The sequence below is a fragment of the Delphinapterus leucas genome, chromosome 15 (assembly GCF_059928025.1).
Source record: "Delphinapterus leucas isolate spDelLeu-1000000601 "Yukka" chromosome 15, BTC_Dleu_Yukka2, whole genome shotgun sequence".
Classification (NCBI taxonomy): domain Eukaryota; kingdom Metazoa; phylum Chordata; class Mammalia; order Artiodactyla; family Monodontidae; genus Delphinapterus; species Delphinapterus leucas.
Window position 1 is genome coordinate 12718510 of NC_143143.1, and position 19557 is coordinate 12738066.

General features: G+C 46.1%; 1 protein-coding gene across 5 annotated transcripts in view; it reads left to right on the forward strand.

Annotated features, from left to right (window-relative positions):
- AUTS2 (activator of transcription and developmental regulator AUTS2) overlaps window positions 1–19557 on the forward strand; it is a 1116140-nt gene that overhangs the window by 794506 nt on the left and 302077 nt on the right. For all 5 annotated transcript variants that reach the window (XM_089895816.1, XM_089895817.1, XM_089895815.1 and 2 more), the window contains exon 5: window positions 826–855. In XM_089895816.1, coding sequence (XP_089751942.1) covers window positions 826–855 — 30 coding nt within the window. The remainder of the gene's footprint in view (window positions 1–825; window positions 856–19557) is intronic.

Below are 19557 nucleotides of genomic sequence, written 5' to 3' on the forward strand. Positions count from 1 at the left end.
CAAAGATATAAAACTAGGAAGAGTAGAGAGAGGGCCTAAAAAAGAAAAGAAAATCAAATATTAGATAACAAAACACTCTTGGTTTTTAATAAAATTTGTGTTCTTTTTTTTTCCTTTCCTTCTAATGAGGAACCCAAAGCTTTGAGTTAACTATCATTCTCTGGTCTTCTGAAACCGAGGTCAACAGTTGGAATTTGGAATCTGTTAGATACGGTGTGAGTCTCCTGCCCTAAAACTTCTTTTTTCTTTTTTGCCCATATCATTGATTTGTTACCCTGACCTCTTGTTCTTGACATGTTTTTAATAGAGAATATTCCCTCTTTTCTCTGGGCGATCACAAGTGGTGAGCCTTGCTGAACGTGTTCTGTTTCTTTCAAAGCCCAGATGAGAGAATGAAGTGCCCAAAGGTTTACCTCTTTTCCTCTAGAAAAGCACCAGGAGAGAGAGAGAGCGCTCCATTCACATTAGCTGAAGGTAGAACATCTCCATTAAGAAATTGATTTCGCTCTGAATCCCATTGAATAATCTTGATTTACCTTAATCTCATGGCCTGGTTGGCTCCGCCGTGCAGCAGGGGGTGCTCACTGGTGTGACCAACTGACCACAGAACGAGCCACGGAGCACCGGCATCAGATGAATTCAACAGAACAACTTCTCGGCATTTTGCTTCTGTTTCTATTTACAGCACTTGAGCTGAAGAAACTTTTTAGCTCAGACAACGTTTCCTATTTCCTTTACTTGTCTTGCTTTTTTTTTTTTCTGTAGCAATAGCAAAAACATACTCGATTTTTGCACTAATGCTTCTTCTCTTGTCTTCCTTTTCAGTGTGACAGCGATAGTGACCAGGAAGAGAAGGTAAGCCCCCCTTCATCCCCCCACTGTGGGTATAGTACACAAGCACCATGAACACCGTGTCTCCCTCTCACAGCCTCAGGGCGGGGGGTGCCAGCTGCGTGTTGACAGCACCTCTCTTCTGCAGAGACAGGCTTTATTCACACAGTGACATTGCCTGTGATAAGAAATAACATTGAATTTGTGAGCCCCACTTTTTAAAAATAAGCCCTTTAATGTTGCGTATATGTGACACTATGTTTTCACTTTATAGAAGCTTTTAAAAGAGGAAATTGTTTATTTTAATAGCCATCTGATTTTTCTTGTTTTATCCTTGATTGGAACATTAAACCTGCTAGTATGTATGCATTTATAATGTCGTTCCTGCATTTCTTTTACTGACCCATATGCTTCTTCCTGCTTTTCTGCACATATTGGTCTTCTTGATAGAAATGTTAATCGTTTGTTTCTAGGAGTGTCTTCATGCGGGGTAGAGGTGGGCTGGGGCTGTCAGGTGGGAACCACTCTCTTCTCGTCCAGGTGGGTGGTCGGGGGGAGGGCACTTCTTCCAGCAGGTACATCCTCTGTTTCAAGGCTGATGGCCACCAGCCTCTTTGTATCCAGTTCGACACGGATCAAGAAAAGGAGCTCGATTTGGGGGCTTCCGGAAGATAGGATCACAACCTGGTAAAGTGAGCGTTCTGCTGTCTGAGGCAAAGGGATTGTTTGTCTGTTTGGTCTTTCTTTCTAGCTGTCCCAACCCCCCAACCAAATTTCTTTCCAATTTTATTCCCACTCTATGTATTTTGAAAAGAGTTACCTGAATACCGTGGTTTCTATATTGCTTGGCACCAAGAGGGAGGTACCAGTCCTCCCGTCCCCAGCTTCTGGATCTGTCCCGCACAGCTGGCTTTCCTGAGCCCTGTTCTCTGACTCTCACCTCCTACGTGCTGGTGGATTTGACTCAGAATCCTGTGGTTGGTATTTGGTAGGATCTTGCCGTCAAGCCTAGAATTCTCCCTCCTTCTCTGCTGCCAGCCTCCAAGAGCGATCTAAAGGCTCTTGTTCTGTGCTGTCGTTAATTTGAATTCAGCATAGGTAGCCCGTTATAAAATGCGAGACATCATCATTTGAGCAGGTCAAGCATATTCAGATGAAGACAAATGGTGCTTATTTGATTTCCTTAGAATCAGGAAATGAGAAAAGTGCTCTCTGGAGAAATCATGTTCTGTCTGACTTGGGTGATAGACCAATGCATGTCCCCCAGATAAGAGCAGGCTCTCGCCTTGAGGTTTTTATCTCTGAAGGACGGCTAGGACTGTCAGCTTGCTGACATGTGCATTATCCATGTCATTTTAAACAAAGTGACCTACGGAAGGGTGCGCTGCGCTGTGACATGGTAATGGGCTGTTGGATGACAGTGAAAGTACACACTGGAAAGGGGGCTGTGGATTATTCTTTTGTTTAACTGACAAGTAGGAGCTTCCTTTCTCCAGCCCCCAGGAGTCCTAGCTCCTTGGAAGTCAGTCCCCCAGTGCCTCAGGCAGCCAGTGGGTCGTGGGTGCCAGAGACACGTAGGGGCTCAGCATTCAAGCGAGCTCGCTGGCCCCCAGAGCCGTCCGGGCCACGTCCCACAGGGCAGTAGTCATCTCGTTCCATCAGGCGTCGCAGGCATCCAGGGAGGGACTGGTACTTCTGGCCACTGCTGGAGATCTTTTACAGGTGATCGTTGATCTCACTTTCCAAGTGAGTAGCACGTCTCCAAAGGGACGAGGCTTCCTCGAGGTTTCACAGCCAAGCAGACCTTATTTCCTTAAAAGGCAGTGTGACTTCAGGAAGTGTCACAGTCTCCAGCAGTGGCAGAAGGTGGCAAGGACGTTCAGTTTTGCGTTCCACCTAGGCGTCTTGATCAGCAGTGTCAACCTTGACTGTGCTTGCAAATGCCCCGGGAGCTGTACGAGTCCTGATGCCTGGACCGAGCCCCAGTCCAGTTGCCTCAGACTCTCTTCAGGTGTCTAGCATCCCCTGTCTAGATGATCACTAACTCTGGTAATGTCGAGAATTATCAGCACCGCCTGTGGTTTTCAGAGGTGTCTGGGGGCCAAGGTGTTTCCTGCATCCTGAGAGCAGCACAACTAGTTGTTTGCTGGGACCTGAGTCCCCGAGTCTTTGCCGCCCAGGTTTTCGCCTCTGAGTGTGGGAAGCAGCGAAGTGTCGGCCCAGAGGAATGGGCAGTGGGAAGGTAGCCATCACCCACGGCTCCGAGTTCGGGGTGATTTCAGGACAACGAAGGAGAATAAGATGTCCATAGGCAAGTCCGCGGGAGGGGTGGTGACGGGGCACAGAGGGCCGTTGGGAGTGGTCCTCTGACATGTGTGCATTTCCTGCCTCGGCCACCCCAGTCGCTTTTCCTGTGGACTGTGGTGGCCCTGCAGGTCCTCTTCTTCTTACTCGGGAGCTGCTTCACAGCTGCCCTGCCACCCGGCTCTCCTCCAGAGGGCTCCCGGCAGGAACAGTCAAGACTCTGTAATTGCAGTCGTGCCTGCTTGGCCCTGTTACAGTTAAGACTGTCAGGCTTCCCCTTTTGGACTGAGATCGTCTGGTGTTTATCATCGACTTTAACACTACCCTCCCAGACTTCTCCTCCAAGCCGGAGCCTGGGCCCCTGTCAGCCTCCCCTGTGCCGGAGCCTCTTGCCTGGGCCCCCCTCAGAGCCCCAGACTAACCTGGGCTGCCTTCATGTGCTGCTTGGAGGATTCGCATTCAAATCTGAATTGCTAGTGGTGGAAAAGATGCCACTCCGTGTCCTGGGATGCCTTCAGCAACCCCGCCAGGGATGCTGTCAGAGGCAAAAGTGAGACTTGCAAGGACCCGCTGGGATTTCTCTCAGGAAGACCTGTCATTCTCTTACTCTGTAGGGATCTGCAGAACTGGCGGTCTAAAGTTAGGGTACTGTATTTCACACAGCTGACTGAATTAGGATAAACTCTGCTTTCCTCTGATACGAAGCTGTAATTTATAAAATGATACCCTTACTAATTAACATGGAAGGGACTGGGAAAGGGGCTAGAAAAGCAGAGCTTTCCATAAGTGCAGGAGGCATTCTTATACATGTAAGAGGCTTGATGAGACACTGGGCAAAGCATCCCTTACCCTCCCCTCACAGCCACGTGAATACACCTCACGTTAATGTCAGCGGACATGGAGGACTTTTGTAAAACTTGGGTGGAAGATTAGAGAAGGCTGGAAACACTGCGTCTTAGATGTGGGATCGTTCGTCTTTGCAGTTAGTGCAAAGAAAAGAGGCAGCACTTGACACCTTAATCACCCAAGTTAAGCAATTATTCCAATCCCCCACTGGAAGTGAATTGGTATCATGAGAACAAAGAGGCAACGCGCGTATTTCCACATATTTGGCCTATATTTTCTCTTGTTTCCTCTCTTTGTCTACCACTGGCAGCAGCCTATTGTGCTAAGAAACACCCCCCGTTTGGTTATGAAATCAATGTGGAGATGAAAAATAATTCTCTTTCCATTTACCCGCTCCCTGTGTATTTTGTGGGCCACGTGACAGAGCTGGTTGGAAGGTGTGGTGGCCAGTGGTCAAGCACTTGGGCCTCCGAGTCTGATGGCCTGGGCTTGTTTCTGACGGTCCCTTACTGTCCTGGAGCCATGGACAAGCCTTGGTTCTCTCATCTGCCAAATGGGGGTAACAACAGCTCCACCTAGAGTTTTGTAATAATGAAATTGGCTCAGTGCCTGGTCCGTAGTAAGTGCTCTGTAAATGTTAACTTTCACTAGTTTTCCTTGGAGCGCAGTGAGGGAGAATCGCTTGGGGAAGGAGGGAGGCTATCTTTCTCTTCCAAAAGCTCAGGATTTGCCAGAAAACCTGCCAGAGGATAAGAGGTGTGATTTTTTTTCCACTGGAACCCGGGGCTCAGCCTTCATCCCCTAGGGCACTTCTTCCTGACACAAGCTGAACGGAAGTGTTGTGAAATTTGGAAGGGTCCCCAAATGATGATTTTTTAAATTCCTTACCCCAAACACCAGACTTTCCTTTGGGCACAACCTGGAGTCAAGAGCAAGCATGCCGGCCTGGAGGGATCAGATGGTGATGAAGTGGGTGGTACAGCCCTCGTCCCACAAGCCAAACACTGTCAGTTCCCAGATACCCAGCACAGGAGAGAGGGTCTGATGCAGTCTATCTGGGGTGGGGGCCACAGCATCTGTATTTTTTTAAAAGCTTCCTGATAATTTTTATACAACTGGTTTTGAGCACTACTACCTTTTTACAGATGTCAAAGAGAAGCATTTACTTTCCTCTGCTTCTAACATTTTGACAGCCCAAGAGAAAGTCCTGAAAGCTACAGAGGTGTTGTGTGTGTTCGCTCACCCCACATGCTTATGTTTGTAGATGTGTGGTGTGTACTGCATGCAGTACACACACACACACAACCTCTTCATAGATATGAGCCGTTCTCCTGTTCCTCATGATTTTTTTTTTTTTCGGTACGCGGGCCTCCCACCGCCGTGGCCTCTCCCGTCGCAGAGCACAGGCTCCGGACGCGCAGGCTCAGCGGCCATGGCTCACGGGCCCAGCCGCTCCGCGGCATGTGGGATCCTCCCGGACCGGGGCACGAACCCGCATCCCCTGCATCAGCAGGCAGACCCCCCAACCACTGCGCCACCAGGGAAGCCCCCCTCATGAAGATTTTAACATGACTCCTGATTGCAGTTTCCTGTCTCTGGGCTTTTAATGATTGGAATGACCACCTGGAGGAGGCTGCTTGGTCCCCGTGAGTTGCTCACCAGTACCCAGGACAGCCTGCTGGGACACTGGCTAACTGCAGATGCAGAACCACAGAGTTCCCACGTCAGCTCCCTCTCCCTTAACATGCAAACACTTTCTGGTGCATTCTAATTTTTTAATTCAAGCTAACTTTGTTGTGTTTGATCATTTTGTATTCACTTGTGTGAGAAGGGGGCAGTTTCTAAGAAAAGCAGCAGGAAAACCAACAGAGGCTTGTGTTCCTAATTCAACACAAACCACATGCCTAACTTGGCTCCTGAAGGACTGAGAAACTGCTGAGCTGTCAAACTAAAGACAGGGCATGCAGCTTGTGCTTATAGTGGAAGAGTCCCATCCCTCGATTGGCCACGTTTCACACTTGGTAAAAATTATGCACCCTCAGCAACATTCCACAGACTCAGAAAGCCTTCGTTGTTGCTTGTAGAACCCGCATCCTTGGTTTTGAAACAGGACATGTTCTGATCAGGAGACAGCTTAGAGATGCTGTCCTACACTGCAGATAGAGAAAGGAGTTTTCTCCTCCCTTCCAGTTTCATAGCAGCAAAGCGTACAAGCGTTGCCCAGGAGAAGAGTAGGGACCCAAGTTCTGGTCTTTATGTCCCTAAAGTTCAGTAACGTTCATTGTTTTGCAAAATTTGCGTTTCCTTTTTTGGATACTCACCTCCCAATGGAGGGGATAAGTGAAACAACTTCAGAAAACTGGTACTCACACCTGAGTGCACCTCATATCAATCCCAGGATTTATCTTCTGGGCTCCCAACAAATTTCTTTTATAGTTTTATTTTCTCATAAGACACTTCTAAGCCATTTATGAATTTCCCACCTTATTTGGGAAATTTCTGCAGTTCTTGGCTGAGTTTCAAGGGCTGTTTTGGATGTCTGAATCCCATGATGCCCATCCAGTCGACCTCCAAGATTAGGTCTGGGTCAAAATGACACTTTATTGTCCTTCCAACATCGCCATGTTTCCAGTTGGCTTAATTCCATCCTATCCATCAAAAATTCCTATTGATACCATCCTTGGATTTAATTTCTACTGCATATTATTTTAAACCCTCTCATTAAGTTTTTCTCTTTGTCCTATCGTAGCGTTTTCATGCCAAACCAAAAATTGCTTCACTCACGTTAAATGTGTATGTAGAATATCTGTCCATTACAACCATGTCATACACCTGAAAAAGACAGAGGTTTCATGTATGTATATACATATATTTATTTATATAAATATTCAGATTATTTATTAAATATAAATCAATAAAATGAATACTTGAGTTATTGGAAATTGGTCAAACATCTTCAGCTAAACTCTTGTTTCTTAGAATGAATAGTGAGAGGAACGGGTTCTGGATGTTCCCTTGTTCTCATGGGTGGGTAATGGAGAAGGACACTCAGAAGACCTGGCTTATCATTTCTCACTAACCAAGTGTGTGGCCTTGGACAAATTACCTAATGTTGCTGAGCCTTAGTTTTGTCATCTATAAAATGGGGCTGGAGTCAATGATGCAGCTTTGAATATCCTCATTTTCTATGTAGCTATTTACCTAGGACCCAACAACACAGCAGACCCAGAGGGAAATGTACATGAGTATATTTTCTCTTTGCCAAGGTAGAAGGAAGATTATATTAAAAATTTCTCCATTCGTTCACCTCTCTCAGATTCCTAACAGTGAATAAACATAGTGTGGACGGGTCCAGGCACATCTGTGTTGACTCTTTCAAGTAACTAAAGGAAACTTACTATGGGCCTAATGTCTAAACAAAGGTCATTACCTGTTTGTTGATTCTTTCATTTAGTCATTCACAACAACTCACTTATTTTTTTTTTTCAAGTACCTACTGGTGAACCAGCATGGACTTGACAGAGTTGCTTGACTCTGTTGGGTCTGTCACCATGCACTTGCCAATAGGCAGCAGAGCAGTTAGTTTAATCTTATTCCTCAATTACCCAAATTATTTAGGAGAGCATGGGAGCTAGTGAAGAACTAGTTGACATAGTATGTTTCAAGAACTCACTTGATTGGTGAGTTAATAATGAGTATTATTTGACCTATAAAAGGAATTCTTCTGGAAACGTCCAGTATTGAATGTATGATTCTGCATTCCCAGAGAAAAGATCAGCTGCTTTCCCTTAGAATGAGCCATTGGCTTGGATTTTATGGCTTAGCTGAAGGGAATGTTGCAAAGCCAAGGAGGAATTAGGTGGAGGTGGTGGCTTTCAGCCCCATGAAGTGGACCATGAATCCTGAGCCACCTGAGAGGGAGGTCCTAAGCAGAGGCGTTAGTACTGGTGATTCCTTTAACTGGCGGCTTGTCAGTAAGTATGGCCTGGGCCGCTGTTTGGTTGTCGGAAGAGCCTATCTTACTCTACATTTGGGTTGGAGAATGTTTGTCCTCATTAAAGATGTCTGAATTTCTTTTTGGTCATGCACATGTGTATTTGTGTGTGGGTGTGAGTGCCTTAGTTAATCCCCCCTTGGCAACTTCCAGATGGTGATATATAATTATGGGTGATTACTCCTTGTAACTTTGCCATACCTAGGTATGATAAAGATAATAAAATCTCTGTATTAGAATGCATTAGTAATTAGCCAAACTTTATACTTTCTTAAGTCCCAAAATTCAATACATGAATATTATTTCTTCTTCTTCTTCTTTTTTTTTTTTTCCAAAGTTACAACTGGGAAGATCAAATTGGCCTACTTCTAGAGCTTTTCCCTATTGGTTCTCATGAGGATCATGTTGAGAAGTACTGGCTGTATACCTACTAACCAGAGTAGCCTTCTCCACTGCTGTTCCAATCCCAGGTGTGGTTCATAGTCTGCCAATTATATGCATGTTTACTGAGACAGTGAAATGGAGCATTTGAAGTAAGGACTGACCAGGAGCCCCTGGCATGGGTGGTTGTGGTACCCAGGGCACTCAGTTTGGGCTTCATCTTTCCTCGTTGGGACCCTTAATGATTTTTCAGCTCCCTAATTTCTTGGTAAAAAAAAATGTAGATGCTCCTCATTTATTAGGGGCAGGGAACAAATGCGATTAGGATCAATAATAATAACGAAATAATAAGGTGAAACACTACTTTACATTGTAGAGAACATTGTGTTATTCAGAACACTTTTACATGTGCTGTTTTATATGACCTGCCTGTTTATCGTGGGAATCTATGTGTATCCCTAGATACTTCACTGTTCATCACCTGTAATGTGCCGAAGTCGATGACAGGTCCTTTCAAGGACTTTATCTTCTCAAGCACATGTCATTTTACAAATAAAGGAAATGAAACTTAAGAGCTGAGAGGTAATGGAGCTGAGATACACAGTGTCTTAAGATTCCAGGCTCTGGGCTCTTTTTCCCTATATACGAGGATGAGTTGGAATATGCCCAGAGGTGCCATTTGAGAATCTTCGCTAACTTCCTGTCTGTGCTGCACCCTCCTTGTGCTACGGGAAACCTGGATTGTATCTACCTATCCACCCACAAACCCACCAGCTTCTAAAAATCCAAAAGTGACAGTTGCTCGATAAACATTGGATAAATACAAGTTGGGTCCACTGACAACTCAGATGTACAAGCTCTTCTGAAATGTGATTTTTTTTTTTTTTTTTTAACATGGGAAGCAGTTGTCCAAGGTAAGGGGGCAAGAACTACAAGGTATATGTTTTTACTCGTACAGGTGAGTGTCAGTGTCAGCCTGCAGGCCACCATGAGTGATGACAGGGAGGCTGTGTCAGCCCGCAGACAAGCCTGGGCCACGTTTGGTCAAGACACTCAGTCTTCTTTTAGTGTCTATCTACGCGTAAACACTTAATACCTTCTTACATCATTGGCTCCTAGCAAGCACCGCACACCTCGTATGTGTCTGACGCTTCAGTGGGTGCCCTGCAAATACTAGTTCTATACCTGGCAGTTGCTTTGTTGATTATCTGAGTCACAGAAAGGAAGAGGGTCCTGTCCCGGTCACCCAGGCAGGTGGGGAAGTGCTGGACCTTCTGGTCCAGAGCCTCTTGCATCTCATATGGTCTCTCCAGACTGTTTTCTTCCTGTGACCAGCACAGAGGAGAAGGGTCATGGCGTTACCGCAGCTCCTGAGCTGCGCCCCCAACGCGATTTCAGTCTGTATTGTTTGCTGCCTCAAGAACCGTCTTGCGCACCCCTAGACACTGACTCCCATCCCCGCAGAGGGTCTCTGGATCCATCAAGATCACAGGGCCTTTCCTTGTCTGATGGCAAACGCTGTTTGGGGTGTTCCTGCAGCCCAAATGGTGGTAAATACCCGAAGCAGCCATCTCTGTGTTAAAGATTATGTATTTGCCACTAAGGGGAGAATATAGTGTTTATCGGCTAGAGTGCGTGCCGGCTGAGCTGAGTACCGCACAGCACTCTGTCAGCCAGTGATTTGTCCTGTCCTTTATCATCTGTGTCACTCGGCAGTGTGCTGGCAAAGGGAACGGATCACCCCCTTCCCTTTTTCTGTACCCATTTCGTGTAGAAAATTTGTATTTACTTTGGGAGTGTAATTTGTTCCTCATGGATAATGTGACCCTGAGCAGAGCTGGATCATGGGTTAGTTGAAGTGATATTTTCCGCTAATGGTAGTCGTACATCATTGCTGTCAGCTCGGGTTAGGAGGCAAGCACATTACAGCTCCATTTTACCTCTGCAGGCATCTGGGATTATTTGCCATAACCGAGTATGACATGACCACGCTACAGAGTGCATTAAAATTTTACTGCCTTCTCAGGCAAGTTCCCTGGCTCCAGCGTGTGCTTCAGGCAGGCAGTCTGACGGGGAGCCCAAGGGCCCTGGCTTCCTGCACAGACGTGCTGCGGGGAGGCTGTCTGAGCAGGGGCTGCTCTCCTCATGCCCTGAGAAGGGAGCCAGGGAAAGAATTACGGGGAGCCAGGCTGTAGGTGTGTGTCTCTGGACATCCGCAGCTGGCAGGTGAATGGCTGCCTTGTGCGTACAGGCAGGGGCTGAGCACAGTACCCACTGCACCCTGTTCCCTCTCCTTGATGCCTAACCCCCGCGTAGGTTGGCAGCAGCTCCTTCTCCGAGGAGAGCCCAGGGTAACATGCGCCAGGCCCTGCCAAGCCTTGGGCTGATCGTTACTGTCCTTGTCTGCCTGTGATCAGACGAGAGGAAGGAAGCATGGGTCCTCGTATGATGGGATCCACGTCCATCCACGCAGCCTGATAGTCTCATAAACCCAGTTAGAAATGTTGACTGGGACGTTGTACACATTATTTCATACAGTCTTCACACCAACCCACCAAAATATAGGCACGATCACCCCTTTTTACTTAGAAGGAAATGGAGGATCAAAGAGGTAAATTACCTAATATCCTAATGGTGGCAGAGGTGGGATTCTTACCTTTTATCCAGATCTCAATGACTTCAAATTTTAGAAGGTTTCTAGTGTTGCATGCTATATAGAGATAATAATAACTATTATTTAAATAGTGTGTATGTGTGCTTTACATGTATTGACTTGTGTAATCCACACTACAGCCCTAATAGGTAGGTGCTGATGTTGTCCCCAGTTTACAGATGAGGAAACTGAGTCACGGGGAGCTTATGTAACGAGCCCAAAGTCTTGCATCAGTTGGTGGCAGAGCCAGGTTTTAAAGCCAGGTTGTCTGGCTTGCAAGGCAACACTCCTCACCACCAAGCTCTCCCTCATGCCACATTCTAATAAGCCTGAGGACTGACAGGAAGAGGCCAGGGAGAATAGTAATATGTTGGAATAAAAGGAAATATTCAGACAGCATTTTATCCCTTTCAGTTGTAATTCCAACATCCAACAAAATATTGCTCAAAAAAGATGCTCTGTGATGAGCTTTAATTAAGTAATAAGTCCCATTTGCAGTTAGTACATTACTTGCATGCAAATGGTGCTTCTAAGGTGCTTGAAAGGCATAGATTTTGTTAGGTTAAGGGTAAGCAAAATGCCTGGCAAAATGCCTCATTCTTTCATGTTGCTTAGCATCCTTTTTCTTATTCTTATTGGAAAGGCTTAAAAAACTTACGTTGAATCGTGTGCTTAAAAGGACAGTTTAGGCTTGTCTCCCAGTAATGAGTGGGATGCAGATCAGGGCCCACTCTGCCAGCCAGAGTAAAATCATCACAAATTCCATATCGGTGGGTCCTGAGTGCTGGACGCTAGAATGTTCACACGAGCCTGCAAGTGTGGACATTATCTTTTGTTCCGCTATAGAACGACCTCTCTCCACGTCTACAGCCCCATCATCCCTCTCTCTTTGGAGCTTGAGATGTCCCCCCTCCCAGACAGAATGGCCAAGCTGCTCTTCCCCTTGGCTGTATATGTGGTGGGGTCATAAATTCATGAACTTATTCAATAAACCACACATAAAATGAGTTATACCTTGTACCCTCAGGGCAATTTTTTAAATGCTGCAGCAGAAGAGCCATAGATACGCATGGCTTTTCTCATTGAGAAATTTGAAATTAAGTTATCGCCCTAAGAATTGTGCTCCCTGACCCCACTCCCCTCCTTGGGCTCCCAAGCACACACAGTGATCCTCCCTGTTAGTTGGCAGTAGGTCCAGGGGACTGACCTGATTTTCTCCTCTGGCCCTAGATCCAATCACTCAAGTAGTAAAGGAGAAGAACAAAAATATTGATCCAGGCACTGAAAAGTGATTATCCCTCTGAGATGGTCTGTTTAGAACGCAGCAATAATTCTGAATAATGTATTCCCCAGAGACAGCACGGCAGCATATGTGGACTACTTACTTTGTTTATGTAGAGTTACACCTGTACCCTTACCGCCTCCCGAACCTCTAATGGTGTGCAGTTAGGCCCTCTTTAAGACGAGTAAACATTGAAAAAAAAAAAAATGCAGTTTACTCAACAAATCAATTACAGAGCATTTATTCATTGTATAAAGGATTCATCAGCCTTCTGTAGCTAAATAAAATACGTGATTTCCACATTTTAGAGACTTACCACAGAACTCCTACAAGAGCCTTCATGAAGCCATTGCCTCATTTTAAAGCTCTTAAGATTGAACAACTTTGGCTGTGTTTATGTTAGCAGGGTTTTGTTTTGTTTTTAAGATTCTTTTTTGTTTCGAATAACAGAAATTAAATTCAAACTAAAAAATAGGGAAATGTATAGACTTTTAGGAATACAAGTAAGTGCTGAAATAACCAAGCCATCAGAAGGGCAGAGCTATGCAGCTGGGCTTCAGTAGCACAGGACAGGGGATGAAGTGCCCTCCCTGTCTTGGCTCTTCTTTCTGCGTAACCCATTTTATTCTTGACTGTTTGTGAGACTTGGTTTCTCCTACTGGTAGAAATCATGAACCATCCTCCTGAGCGTGGCACCTTTTGGCTTCAGCCAGTGGAAGAGAGTCTGTCTCCTCTCCCACTGCAGTTACTAAAATCCAAGGATAGGATTCTGATCGGGTCGGGCTGGGTTGCATTCTGGGGACGGGTTCTCTGGAAAGGACTGTGGATTGACCTAGCTGAAAGTCAGGTGCTCGTGCCTGGATCAAGCAGCTGTAGGTAGAAAGACAGGGGCCATGTTGTCCAAAAGTGCTGCTCTGGCGGTAACTCTGTATGGAGGGGGAAGAGGGCCCAGAAAGGCGGGAGAGAACAAAGTGTCTGTGAAGCACACCCTGACCTTCCCGCCAGGTGGGTCAGGCGCTCACAGGCACTTCTTGCCAGCCACCAAAGCTGCCTTGACCATCATCCAAAGCGAGCACTTAATACTGATCACAGGCTCTGAAATATGAATACATGTTTTCAATTATATACAATAGTTGCCTAGATTTTCATATAATTGTCTTAATTGCCATGCACGGATTGGGTCGATCTTGCTTAAATTAAGCTATTAAAAGTTATAGAAGAGCACAGGATTTTATAGAGTAGGGATTCATGTGTACCTGTATTCAGAATAGCCCAGAATTCATTAATACTTTAGATGTAGTAGATGACGAGTTATCGTCCAAGTGTAAGACAGCCCGTGAGAGATGCAGCGGTCTTTGACGTCACTGAGACTCCAGTTAATAAACTACTTATCCAGACTACAAAATGTAACTTACTTGTCCAAAGGAATTATGGTCATCCCAGAGTACCTAATTTGTGTCCAGTGAGGGACATCTTAAACTATAACAGGCGACCTTGCTGAAATGCTTTTCCAAAGATTGGAAGTTAATAAGCTCAGTCATAGCACCTTTCACTCATAGTTCATTCAACAGATTTAGCCCTCACTATGTGCCGAGCCAAGCACTGTCCTGGGAACTAGGAATGGAGAGATGACAAAGATATAACAAGCCTTCAGAGATAGAAGGTCTAAATGAAGAGAAAGCTGTGAGGTACCTTGATGAATTATTAACCTGCCCCCCAGCCCAGTGTACGCTGAGGAATAGCATGACGTCAGAACCATGCTGTGTAGGAGCGGAGGCGTTTGACTTAGATCTTGCTGAAACACATGTTTGTGGATGATTGCTAGGTGGCAAGGATGGTGCAGACACTAGGCAAATGGGGATATTATTTGCAAAAAGCGAAGAGGTGTGAAAGTCTTGGTACATGGAGAGAAGCTTATAATGGAGCAAGGTTCATGGTAGGGGGTGGGGGGACTATACATGACTATAAACATAGGTTGATATAAAAAGCTCCACATAAACAGACCTTGTGTGGCAAGAGAAGAGTTTAGACTTGATCCAGATGGATGCCCACTGGGTACTTTTATGTAGGTAAATGACACATCAGATTTGACTTTTTGTTTTTTGTTGTTTATTTTAATAAATTTATTTATTTTTGGCTGCGTTGGGTCTTCGTTGCTTCACGTGGGCTTTCTCTAGTTGCAGTGAGCAGGGTCTACTCCTTGTTGCGGTGCGCGGGCTTCTCATTGTGGTGGCTTCCCTTGTTGCAGAGCACAGGCTCTAGGTGCGCGGGCTCAGTAGTTGTGGTGCACGGGCTTAGTTGCTCTGCGGCACGTGGGATCTTCCTGGACCGGGGCATGAACCCATGTCCCCTGCATTGGCAGGCGGATTCTTAACCACTGCGCCACCAGGGAAGTCCCAGATTTGGCTTTTTGGAAGAGAATTCTGGCAGTGGTGAGAGGATGAGGTGGAAGGAAGGGAAACTTTGGCCAGATGACCGAAGAGAATGTTGTCATCATAGGCTGGGTGAGAGGTGACAGGGGCATCTCAACTAAAGTAATGGGAAAGGGAGGAGTTAGATTTTGGAGGCGTTTCTCTTTTTTATTTATTTATTTTAATTTTTATTGGAGTGTAGTTGATTTACAATGTTGTGTTACTTTCAGGTGTCCAGCAAAGTGAATCAGTTATACATATACATATATCCACTCTTTTTCAGATTCTTTTCCCATATAGGCCATGACAGAGTACTGAGTAGAGTTCCCTGTGCTGTACGGTAGGCCCTTATTAGTTACCTATTTTATATATAGTAGAGTATATATATCAATCCCAATCCCCCAATTTATCCCTACCCCCACTTACACCCTGGTAACCATAGGTTTGTTTTCTACATCTGTAATTCTATTTCTGTTTTGTAGATAAGATCATTTGTACCCTTTTTTTTAGAGGAGGCGTTTCTAAAGTGGAATTGTCATGATTTTGTGACCACTCGGATGTGGGGGTCATGTTTCAAGCAGGCTGACTGGGTGGGTATTGATGGATATCACCAATCGGAGACTGAGATGGGGGATACAGAGAGCATGAGTTTGGGGAGTGGCTTGCAGGACCCTCTGCTGCATGGGTCCAAGAGGCTGTGCACATTTACAGTGCAGAAGTGAGTAGAACGATAGGTTAGTGTCTGGGAGCCCAAGAACCGTCTGATTGTCAGAGATAGTTGGAGCTGTGGGATTGAGTGGGAGCCCAGCCGGAGCACTGAGAGGTTGTCTGCGTGTAATTTAGGGATAAACAGATGTGATGATGATAACCATTCAGAGCAAAATAACTGTATTAATCACAGCACCTGATGTTTGTGTAGGTTTCTTTTAATGATACACTGAATGACTTTTTTTTTTAGCCATGGGAAAAGATACATACATAACATAAAATTTATCATCTCAACCATTTTTAAGCATGCGTTTCAGTAATGTTTAGTACATTCACATTGTTGTGTGACCTGTCTAGTTTTTTGTACCAAATGTGTTAAAGCACCATACAGTAGCTCATTTAAACCTTGTAACAAACACCCTGGGGGAAAGAACGTTTAATCTTAATTTAACAGACAAGGAACTTGAACAGGGGATGAACTGAGGCAAAATCTAATGTTTTAGTGATAATACGTCCATGCCTTCTCTGATCAGTATAGGAGCGACACAACATCATCGTCAGTGACATAGCATCTACCTTCCATTGGACCCAGCAGTAACTCACTTGTATCCTCAGACTCCGTAGCTTTCTTTAAGAAAACCAAAGCAGACTCATTCCGGGAGCTCAGCTTCCATGCTCTGGTCCGTAGGTGAGAGAGAGCTGATTCACCTTCCTTGGACACGCAGGATTAGCCAGTCTTGAAGACCAGTGCTTTGCAGCAATCCCACCTGGGGCCACTCGTTAGGGCCTGGCTGGCCTGGCCTGTCAGAACTGGAAGGGCCCTTAAAGACTAGAGCTCCAGCCCCCTGGCTGCCACACACAGAGGCAGAGGAACAAAGCGGCGGTGCTGGTGGCACAGGAAGCCATCTGCTTCGGGCTGCTTCACACCGGAAGCAAGGTAGGGGGCTGCTTCCATTGGCTTAAGATAAGGAAAGGAAAACATACAGCTAGCAGAACCATTCCTCCTTCACACTGATCTCAGAACCCAAAAGGAGATTGTGCAGAGAGAGGAGAGCTGGGTGTCCCACCATTCTCCTTGTCCTCTTTACTTGAAAGTGAAATAATCAGCCTCTGAGAGCTCAGGTGGACTTGATGCCTGCCGGGAGCCAGCTTCTCGGACTCCTCCTCTAAGTGACCCAAAGTTGTTCCGCAAAGGCAGAGCTGACCCTGGGAGCAGTACAGGGTGAGGACTCCCGAGTTCAGGACCCCTAGGCTCTAACACACGGAGCCACCTTGACCTTCAAGACCAGCTTCAAACAGCCACAACATAAGTGACTGCTTGTGTGGTAGGTACGCAGACCCCCCGAGGGCCCACCTGAGATAGCAGTTGCCACCTAAATTCTAACATTAAGGTGATCCTTTACAAAAGTACGTGGTGTGTGAGGGGTTTTTGGTTTGGGGCATTTTTTTTTAACTTTTTTATTTTGAAATAACTTTAGACTTATGAAAATAGTGTAGGAAGTTCCCATATACCCTTCACCCAGCTTCTCCTAATGCTGTGTCTTTTAAAACCATAGTACGGGGCATCCCTGGTGGAGCAGTGGTGGAGAGTCCACCTGCCGATGCAGGGGACGTAGGTTCGTGCCCCGGTCCGGGAAGATCCCACATGCCGCGGAGCGGCTGGGCCCGCGAGCCATGGCCACTGAGCCTGCGCGTCCGGAGCCTGTGCTCCGCAACGGGAGAGGCCACAGCAGTGAGAGGCCTGCGTACCAGAAAATAAAAAACAAAAAACATAGTATAATTATTTAAATCAGGAAATTAACCTTCATATGCTACTGTTAGCTAAATCTACAGACCTTATTCGAAGTTCACCTGTTTCCACAGTTGTGTCCTTTTCCTGGTCCTGGGGTTCATCCAGTATCCCACACTGCATTTAGTTGTCATATGTCTCCTTAGCCTCCTTCCATCTGGGAAAGTTCCTCATTGTTTCTTTGTCCTTCATAACCTTGACATTCTTCAAGAGTCCAGGCAGGTTATTTTGTGGCCTATCCATCCTTCGATTTGGGTCTGTCTGATGTTTTCTCTTGATCAGATTGAGGTTACGCCATCTTGGCAGGAAAACCATGGAAGTGATGGGCCCTTCTCAGTGCATCACGTCAGGGGGCATGTGAAGTCTTCCTGCTGGTAATTGCAACTGGGATCACTCGGTTAAAGTGACATCTACAAGGTTCCTCACTGTAAAGTTACTATTTTTTCCCTTTAAGTTAATTAGGATCTTATGGGTAGATATACTGAGACTATGCAAATATCTGTTTCTCACCATACTCTCACCCACAATTTCAGTGTTCATCAGTCTGCTTGACCTCAGTAAATAGACTGTGGTCTTTGCCTAATGGTAAGACATGTGCTTTTAAACTGGCCAAGGTACTCTGTGTCTGGTTGAGCTCTTCACGATACGATAGCTAGCCTTTTGTAGAAAGAGCGTGAACTGTGCAGTCTGCAGACCCAGGCCATAGCTCCAAGAGGTTGTGGTCCTGGGGGGCCCTGTGGAAGTCAGAAAGCATGAGGTCTACAAAGCAGATGGGCAGAGGACGTGCCTAGAAAGGTAAGGTGGTTAGATCCCCATTCCACTCCCATCGAGATAGTGTTATGTGACTTGACCTTGGGAAATTTACTTAATGCCTCTGGGCTGCTGATGTTTTTGTTTTTTAATCTGGATACAAAACATCTAGAATGATATGGCCTGTAATAAGTACTCAGTAAATTTCAGATTTCAGTCTCTTCCACTCAGTTACCCCACCACTGCTTCCCCAACCCCCATCCCCGCCAAAAACCAAAACCAAAAATAAACCAGGCCCTGATGCACATTAGCATTGAATCCCTTACCATCAAGAAGTCAGTCAACTCCCCAGGAGCAGATCTCTTAAGAAATAGGACCCCAAATGTGTATGTCTTGAAGAAGCAGAAGATCAGAGAGAGATGAATCATGGCCATGTCATCGGTCAGTGAAATTTGGAAAGGGGGGCCCTGCAGAGAGAGATTCAGCAGGAAATCACCAAGCTTTGGAGGAGCAGGAGATACGCCCCAAAAAAGCATGTGATGGGCCCCAAGCGAAGACTGATGGCAAAGGCAACCTTTATAATCTATAACTAGATTTCACCAAGGTTCCCACTCTACTTAAGCTCCATTTTTCCTTTTGAGGAGCCTTTTCAGTAAATTTCCGCTGAATTTGCCCCTATTGTATAGAGTAGGATTTTTTAAAAGTCTCTTCCCCAACGTCTGGGCCCCTCTCTCCCTCCCTACCTCCTCCCTATCTTGGACTCCCAACCCCAAGAGATGTTCTTTACAACGTTGCTAACACGGAACCTCATGTGTGATGTGTACCAAGGAGCTGCCACTTTCTCTGGTCCCAGCAGGTGTTCAGAGTGTACTGTGTGCTTTAGAGCTGAGGGCACTGAGGAACCTGCCTGCCAGGGTGGCTGCTCCAGTGAACGTGGGCATTGGGTGCGCTGCACCTACTCACTACCCGTGAAACAGGGATGGGGATTTTAATGGTAGGTGCGCTCTCTATAAGGTGGCAGCACCAAGGTCAGTGAGGCTGGAGTCAGGGAGATTTGCCGGCATCCGTGGGTCCCCAGAAGTCTCTCTCATGGTGAGAAACGGGAGCAGTCCCTGTGTGAGTCCTCCAAGTATGACAGAGAGATGGATTGAGGATGTGTTTGGTTGTAGTAACAGAACGCCTATCGGTGGCTTTGGCAGTGTATTAGTTTCCTGTGGCTGCTGTAACAAATTACCACAAACTTGGTGGCTTAAAACAGCAGAAACGTCTTCTCTCCCAGTTCTGGAGGCTAGAAGTTCAGTGTCATTTCCACGGGGCCAAAGCAAGGCTTCACTAGGGCTTCAGCCCGTCCAGAGGCTCTAGAGGACAATCCGCCCTTTGCCTCTTCCAGCTTCTGGTGGCTGTTGGCTTCCCTGTGCCTGTGGCCGTGTCGCTCCAGCCTCCGCCTCTGTCTTCACATAGCTTTCTCCTCTCCTGTGTTCTGATCTCCCTCTGCCTCTGTCTTATGAAGGCACTTGGCATGGCATTTAGGGCCCACCCTGATAATCTGAGATAATCTCCGCATCTCAGGATCTTTGCTTATGAGTCACATAAGCAAAGACCCTTTTT